The sequence below is a fragment of the Tasmannia lanceolata genome, unplaced genomic scaffold (assembly GCF_043159265.1).
Source record: "Tasmannia lanceolata isolate RefF3 unplaced genomic scaffold, GAP_Taslan_0.1 ptg000007l, whole genome shotgun sequence".
NCBI classification, from domain to species: domain Eukaryota; kingdom Viridiplantae; phylum Streptophyta; class Magnoliopsida; order Canellales; family Winteraceae; genus Tasmannia; species Tasmannia lanceolata.
The window spans coordinates 12,855,240-12,863,580 of record NW_027518684.1 but is presented as its reverse complement, the minus strand read 5'-3'; the positions used below and the strand labels follow the sequence as shown (position 1 = coordinate 12,863,580).

The 8,341-nt window shown below is 38.7% G+C and overlaps 1 protein-coding gene across 1 annotated transcript; it reads right to left on the bottom strand.

Annotated features, from left to right (window-relative positions):
* Positions 1–1,289: 1,289 nt before the first annotated feature.
* On the bottom strand, positions 1,290–7,809 carry LOC143881949 (uncharacterized). The gene is made up of 5 exons (XM_077385300.1): positions 6,942–7,809; positions 4,782–5,249; positions 3,906–4,283; positions 3,747–3,814; positions 1,290–1,726 (listed from the first exon to the last, which is right to left on the bottom strand). Exons 1-5 carry the CDS (start codon positions 7,461–7,463, stop codon positions 1,516–1,518), a joined length of 1,647 nt encoding a protein of 548 aa, XP_077241415.1. The 5' UTR covers positions 7,464–7,809; the 3' UTR covers positions 1,290–1,515.
* Between the last annotated feature and the right edge of the window lie 532 nt (positions 7,810–8,341).

Here is an 8,341-nt window from a genome sequence, read left to right as displayed (position 1 = left end):
GCAAAATGCTCACCAAAGGATGGTTCGAAATCTGTGATGAATTGCTGCCACCAATAAACTCAAGCAAATTGCTGTAGAATTACAGGTAAAGCCAGAAAACTGCAGTGAATCTCTCTAACGGCTATGGAAAGAATTAGCCATTTGACTGACATGTAGTAAAAAAAAAAAAAAACAAAAAAACACAAGGAGACTGCCCGTTCTCACAAGATGCCAACTGGGTTTTTATATTTTTCGATAGGGGGTGCCTCACACTTCCCTTGCCTGTTTTGATAATGACACTCCCCACCTTATAAAACACTTAGAATTGTATCAACCCAAGTACTTGTCTAGATCGCAAGAAAACTTTTTTGATGGAAAATTTTCTCAGATATTTCCTTTCCACAATTTAGAGGGGAATGATATGATCAAGGTTAATTTAGAGGAATATCATAAAAAATTGAAGGTCCCCAGAAAATTTTAGAAACATGTTTCCTCAGTTTTCTGGAAAATTCCTCCAATCTAAACAGGGCCTCAGGTAATTAGAAACGTTTGAAATAAAAGAGAGGCGATGCCATTATTAAAAGAATCAAGCGCAGATGTCTCCAAATATATGTTGACTGTTGATTTTTGTAGGACTAGATCAAACAATCTGGTTGGGTCTGCAATCAAGATAAAATTCTTTGTGGGGCGAGTGGACCTGGCAGTGCTCATATCATCTCTCCCTCCCTTTTCACTTCGTTAGAAATCACTTTCTGTTTCATATATAATATACTAGCGAAGCTCATTTTCTGTTTTAATCATTTCCTAGCATTTTTAGTCTTACAAATTCAAGCCTCTTAAAACTAGAATCAGGTTCCAAAGGGAAAACTACCAGGTTGTTTGTTTGAAGCATTTCGAAAATGAAAGAACTACCAAGTTGAAGGCCCTGTTTGTTTTGATCCGAAAAGTACATGGGCTTTGGTGGTAGCAATAGGCTTCCTTGGGACAGCTTCTGCCCTCAGGAAGCCCGGTCAATCTCCCCAAGTCCATTTACACAAGTACTTACAATCTTCTCATTTATAAACCTCATGAAGTCCAACGTGTACATTAGACATTTACAAGAATGCTTTTGAAATGTAAGGAATATCAATTTTTCATTGCCATTACTGTAAGCCATAAGTTCCACTCATGGGCTTTAGAAATCTCTAAAAATTTAGGCTGCTTGTTTATTAGTAGAAACTGTTAAGACAATCCCATATTTTGATAAATCCATCCCCCTAGCTTAAATTTCCATCATTGGCTGTCACAAGCTCACAATTACTTAAAAAAAGTGATCAGGAAATAAAGCTAATGAAATTAAATTAGTGAGACTGTTAAAGAGATCAAGGATGTGAACAACTGACCCAGTACCTGTTTTCTGCATGAACTGGAAACATATATACAGGCACAAAGAGTCAACAAAACCATACCTACAAAAGAAAGTGTAGATGGGGCTTAACAATACACCGATCTTTAGTCTATTCACCAGAACCTGGTACCTGAAAATGAAATCGGCAGCTATTTCGAGAGGAACGACATAGCCCGTCTAAAGTCCATAGATTTCAGTGCTGACTCTGGGAAATGATTCCCTTCTGGAACCCAAAGTCCACTTTTATGGGGCACTATCATTGGTTGGCTTGAACCTTTTCCATCATTAACAGCATTTGGGGATGGAACCTCTTTCTTTTTCTTTACAAATTCAAAAAACTCCGCAACTTGACGGGCATACCTACACAAAAGTAATCAAAGGCATTACTTTAATGGGCTTTGTCAAACATATCATACAAGTTACAGTGACTTAAACCCGAGCAAAGCTACTAGCCAAGCCGAAACTCTGAATCTAAAGTCCAGCTAGAATCACCATCCTTACAACATATCACATCATGGCTAGAGACCACCAATTGTTACATTGTATATCTGATTGAATTTTATTAATGACCTTCATGTTAAACGAACACATAATGCCCGACTCGGCATGATGGCTGTGGAAAAGCCACAAGGAAATTTCCATTTTATCCATTTTTTCTTGGGATAGAAAGCTGGATCAAACTGCAACCTCACACTGCAAAACTTCTCAGAATCCAAGGTACATGGTTTGACCCCAACAGCTATTCATTTGGACAAAAGCATTAGAATCATATACCCCTATAATTTGACAAAATGATACATCTTTTGAATTCTCATTTGCTCTCCAAATAATCGTATCACTAAGATACCAAATAAGGGCCGGCTTTAGAAATAAAACCTTATTCAATTCGAACACTTGAAGACAATAGTCTTAAAAACAGAAACTCCTAAGAAGTGCATGGACTCCTAATTTCGACTCTAAGAACTAATAAAGAAACAAACTCTCCTGTGTAACCCATGTGGTGTGCAACTCTGCTCTAAAGTGGGACCCATAAAATGCAATAACTTTGCTCGATTGATGGTCCCCATCAAGTAGTCTCTTCATTTGTTGCAAACGTAGTGTCCGCAGGTGACTTTCTTGGAATTTAGCAACAATAAAAGGACTCTAATCAATAAAACAGCAACATGCATTCTCAAATCAGCATAAACATAGCATAAATAATCAATCTGGCAACGGTTTTCAAAGAAAATTCTAAGCTTTAGAGTTCAACCATCAAAAGAAATAATTCATCCAATCATGTTCCATACATTAATCCAAAAAAAAAAAACAGCTATCCAATGAATAAATATCAAATCTTAGTCCAGTCTGTCCTGGAAAATCAGATCTAAGAAAATGCCTAACTATGGCCCAAACAAATAATGATGGGTTAAGGAAGTAATGGTGGGTTTTTGGGTCTAGATGGGTAATAAAGTGACAAGGGCTGGGAATGATTAGGTTAGGGGGGGAAAGATTATGGGAAATGTTGCAGAAACTAGAGGTGATACGATCAGTAACTGGAGCGGCATGTTGGGCTCCATGCCTTGGTCATCGTGATACAGGAGGTGCCCAAGAAGAGAAGGACAGAAAGCTAGAGTAAGGAGGGGGGCGATTATCACAGCCAAAGCAAGAGCGGGATAAGAGCGGAGAAACAGAACCAAGAGAGGGGAGAGAAAGGGGTAAAGGGCCCTTTGTATTGACCATCTCGGTTTTTTTCGTCTTTTTTCAATAAAGTTTGCTGCCATTCAAAAAGAAAAAAGAAAGGGGTAAAGGGAGCGGCTTATAAACCCAATCGTGAGGGTAATCGGAAGGAGGGGAGAGGGGGAGAAGAAAGCGAAGGTGAAGGGAAGGAGAGAAAATGGAGGCAGAGTAGGGGGGGGGGGAACTTATATGGTTATAGGATAAGAATTTGAGTACATTAACGGCAAAGTTAGAAGTCATATGGGCGGTAAAAAGAAAATAACTGTCACCCCTCACATGATCCAAACAGAAAAACTGAAGTATAATAGTCCTTCAATGAATAACAACTTTGTTATAGAAAAAGAAAGGAAAATACAGAATTAAGTCATCAAATTCAACAGAAGAAGGGATTGTGTGATATAACATTGCAAATAAAGCTAGTAATACAAAAATAAATTAAAAAAAAAAGAAGCAACCTTATGTGTGCAAAAATGTGCCATTCAAAAAAAAAAAAAAACCAATGAGTGCAAAAATGTCAGCACAGTAGCAATGATACTCACTGTTTGTTTTGGAAAGGAAAAAACTATAATAGTTAGCCGCCAACATGCTAAGGAAATAGCAAATTTGATCGACTATCAATAAAATAGATGAGAAAGATTTCTAGGTGATATTATTGTACACTTACTCGCGTTTTGCATCAATATCTTTGCTGAAATCAATGTTAGGCTCGCAGTCCAGAACCAAAGCAGGAACCTGGCCACAAGTAAACCAAAACCATGGGATGACATTAAGGCAGAACATAGAGAACAAAGATTGTGCAAAAAGATCTTTGTAGGAAAGTAACCTTTTGAATACTTGAATGCATATGATCGCCTTGCAAATAGAAGACACGATCCCTTATATCAGGATGTAAAGAACTATCCACATGGAGCGGCAACTGAGAGACAGATAATACCCCATGATGTCCACTTTGGGAGGGGAATAACCAGCTCTCATGTTTTTCATGTAAGCCACGCAAATAATCCAGGGTTACACCACCCTCTTCTACTCTTTTACGTAGCTTTAATCGCTTGTGGCAGGTATCGGGGCTAGCTCTGAGATATATGAATCCGTCAGGAATAAGCCCCGGGAGGCATGAAACAACTGGGTCAAACCATGAATCATAGATGCTGATCTCCATCTCGTTCATCCAATTTGCTTCATGAACGGCTCGCACAAAGACCTGTTTTATGAAACATGTAACAAATCAGACCTTTAAGGGGGCGTTTGGAACTGGATATGTGGATTTTAGAATCTAGGATAATAAAATCCAGATTTTAGCTTGAAATTTGTGTTTGGATAGCTAATATCTTGGATTCTATAATCCACAAACCATAAAAAACCAGGTTTTGAAAATCTCTCTCGCAATCCGAGATTTCTAAATCCGGGATTCTAAAAATTATGGCTGGTCTCCTCCTCCTCCTCCCCCCCTCTAGTTTTCAAAACCCTGGAAATGTTATCCAAACAGTCTATTTTAAAATCATAGATTGAATAATCAAGCTTTCTTCAATCCTAGATTCTGTAAAAATCCAAGATTTTAAAATGATGTTGATAAATTTTTCCAATGAATTGAATGGATGGTTAATCCAACTGAAAAATAGTTATGGCAATAAGAAGATAACATCAGCAAACTTATACCTAAGTTATAGCAGAACAAGATTAGCAAGAGCTTAATACTTACCATTCTATCGCTGAAAACACTTCTTTCCATGAGTCTAAGGGGTTTAATTCCACCAGCAGATTCTCTTTCCTGCATGACCCTCGTTACAAACACATAGTTTTGGAAAGTGTAGGCATACCTCTGTGGCTCAGCATAGAAAGCATCCAGTATGTTGAAATGATCAGGTCCAACATCCTGCCACTTGGAAATAGGCTCTGGAACAATCTCTACAAGATCACGTAATTCAAGTGTTTCGTTAGCTATTCTCTGAAGGAATGTTGTCTTTCCAACGCTGATATTTCCCTCTACACAGAATGTGAGCCTTTTCTTTTGGGTAGGTTTCGTATCAGAGTTAGGACTCTCCTCTTTTAACTCTTGATCGACACTCTCCTTGATGAACAAGGTTATACTTTCAGCATGGTTTTTGTGAATAATTCCTACTGAACTCTGTAGAAATTCAACCATCTTCTTACTGGAATCTCCAAAAAACTGCAGAGAACGTAAAGCAAAAATCTTATTAGAGGAGCATTACAACTAACAGATTAAAATTAAATCTTCAGATAGCCCATAGCCATAGATGAATTATAGCAACTGGCAACCAGCATTGGTATGAGATCCTTTACTGGAACCATACATAAACTAGAATTCATCATACAACTCCAATCCAAGCTAAGAAAAACTGATGGTAATAGAAGCAATATGAAATAAGGTCCTTGAATTCAGAAAAGGGAAGATGATGATGAATTATACTCCTAATACAGCAATGTTACTCCTTTGAAATGTGGTCTTCAGTGCCTTATTTGTTGATCAGGAATAAAGTAATTAGGCTTGTAACAGAATTTGGGCCTTCCTCTTGCATTTTGGGTGTTAGAGTCCTCAGTCCCTCACTTTGTGATCACGGAAAAATAATATAGTTATGGAACAGAGTTTTGAGGGCTTTAGCTTAGGTTTTGGGTGTTAGTTTTCAGTCCCTCAGTTGCCAATCAGTAATAAAGAAATCAAATTTGTGAAAAAACACTTTGGGGACTTTGCATTGCATTTTCAATATTCAGCTTTCAACCCCTCATTTTCCGATCAGTGATAAGAGATTCGATCTGTCACATAGGTTATGGGCTTTGCCTTACATTTTGTTTTTGGTTTGTTCATTTTTTCGGTCCCTCTTGTTTCGGCAGTAACAGAGCAGTTTTCAGTCCCTCATCTGGTGATCAGTAATAAAGAAATCAGGCTTGCATCATTGTTCCATTGTGGTACCTTAGTTTCTTATGTTTTGGGTGTCAATTTTTTGATCCCTCATTTGCTAACCAGCATTAAAGAACTAGATTTTTAACATAGTTTTGGTACCTTTGAATTACTCCATCCCTCATTTTCCACCCGGTAAAAATAATAGCTTTTTACTTTGTATTGTAATTGCTGGGCATTTCCTTACACTTTAAATGTTCTATTTTCAATCCCTCTTTTGCCTGTCAAGAATAAAGAAATAAAATAAGGCTCTTAACATAGTTTTGAGAGCATCCCCTAGTGTTAGGAGTGTTCTTTAAGAATGCTTATATAGAAATGATCTCTTCATCAATGTCTGCCTACAATGATCAATTTTCTAATTGTTCATCCTACACTGTCTGAATCAAGAATTTTGCTCGGTAGATGAAAATGGCAAACAAAACAGACACAATGAAATATAAATCCAACACAACTGACAAATACCCCTACAAATTACGGACACAAAACACCACAGGCAATGATGAATGTCCCATAACCAGATTTATCTTTCTAGAAGCATGTACAAATAAGAGAGAAACGGAAAGTGTCATGCAGATGTCCTGCATTCTGGCGTTATAAATGACCCTGACGAACTAATGTGCGTGAATGTGGGCAAAAGTATTTCGGTAATTTCACACTAAATGGGTATTTCAGAAATTTTCTCTATGTAGTGGCATTGATATACAAGCCACATGTTAGAGTTATGGGTAGTGAGGTTTTCTTCATGTTTTCTTGGCCAAGTAAGAAGAGTTTGTAACCCTAAACCGAAAATCCCTTACACGTATGCACACAGCTGAACCAAGTAAATCTCGTCTTCTCACACTATGTCACTCTGTCTCGTTTGCTAAATCATGTTTGATCCTTATTAGAGAAGGTATTTATCGGTTGTCTACATAAAGAAGTGAAAGGAAGAGTTAGTTTTACCTTGTCCCTATACAATTGTTTGAGCTCTGCAACTCCCCCAATACCCTTATCCACCAGTTTCCTCAAATTCCTGGGCCCCACACCCGGAATCGTAAGAAGGTCCGGATTACCCACCATACCACCACCACCACCACTACTCCTCTGCCGCCTAACCCTACTCAACCGTTGCCGCCCATCAGAACCATCCACACTTCTCGGCTCATCCTCCTCCGAATCATCCGACCCATCACAATCCCCCGAATAACTCAAACCCCTGACCGAACAAAAACCCCTTTCGGACCTACCGTGAAGCCACGCGAACCGAAGGGCTGGGCCCGGGCCTGAAACCCTTTCTTTGAAAACCACCCAAGCTCTCAGTTGTGTGGGTGAAGGTGAGAGAGGAGGGGGTGGAACGTGACAAAAAGGGGGGCGAAGATTGAGAGCGGGCATTTGGTAGGGAGAGAATTGGGGGGAAGGGATTTTTTTGTAAACCCTAGGAGGGCAAAATATGGAGCTTGGGGTTCGGCGCAACAGATTCTGCATAACTTTGCATTATTCTGTCACAGATTCGAGGGAGAAATGTGAGGACAGTGATAGAAGAAAAAAGGGAAAGGAAAGATAAGTTTTTTGAACTTAAATTGAGAGAGAAAGAGAGGGAGAAGAAAACAGTCTACGTAAATGAAGTAGAAAATAGAGAAGAATTTTGGAATACGAGAGAGGGAGAGCGGGAAAAATCTCACGGAGTTTGAATGGAATGGAGTTTTTAGGGTTTGAAAGAGGGTCTGTGAAAGGAATATGAGGAGGTGGATGTGGGTTTAGGGTTTTTGGGGTTTTGTGTGCGTTAGAGAGAGAGACTAATCTGGGTATTTTCCTGGGCCGGACAACGAAGTATGAGTACGGAAATGCCCTTGTTTAGTTTACATCGGATTAAATGCACGAGAGATATATGGGTTTTCTGTGTAATTCCCAAGCCGGCCCATCTACCAAATGGGCGTGAAGTATAGATTGGGCCGGGCCCAGTTGATGGTTTCTTAGGACATGAACTACATCTGACCCAACCTTAATCGGATTCCAATGCAAGTTTTCTGAAGAAAAGCAGTTACGACCCTATATTTGTTTTGGATTTTGAGAATAGATGTGAGTCCAAAATTGATTATTAGACTGAATTTACAATTAATTCTGCGTCTAATAATCAGTTTTGGACTCAGAATCGGTTTCCAAAATCCCTAGGCCATGTCCATTTAAGATTACGAGTTATGACACTGCAATACCGAATACCGATTATTGGACTCAAAATTAAATGTAATTTTGTCTCCAATAATAGGTTTTGGTTGACAATAGGCAGTCATAATCTAAAACAAACATGGCCTAAATCTTGTTGAGATCAAAGGTAACATTCAGTTTTTGGGTCCCATATAAGG

Bases quoted from the DNA above. Each gene is read 5' to 3' on its own strand.
- LOC143881949 (XM_077385300.1), bottom strand. From the start codon at position 7,463: ATGCAGAATCTGTTGCGCCGAACCCCAAGCTCCATATTTTGCCCTCCT. The intron at 4,284-4,781 runs GTAAGTATTAAG...TTCATAAAACAG, and splicing joins GTGTTTTCAGCGATAGAATG to GTCTTTGTGCGAGCCGTTCA. The intron at 1,727-3,746 runs GTAAGTGTACAA...ACTTTTGTGTAG, and splicing joins GATATTGATGCAAAACGCGA to GTATGCCCGTCAAGTTGCGG.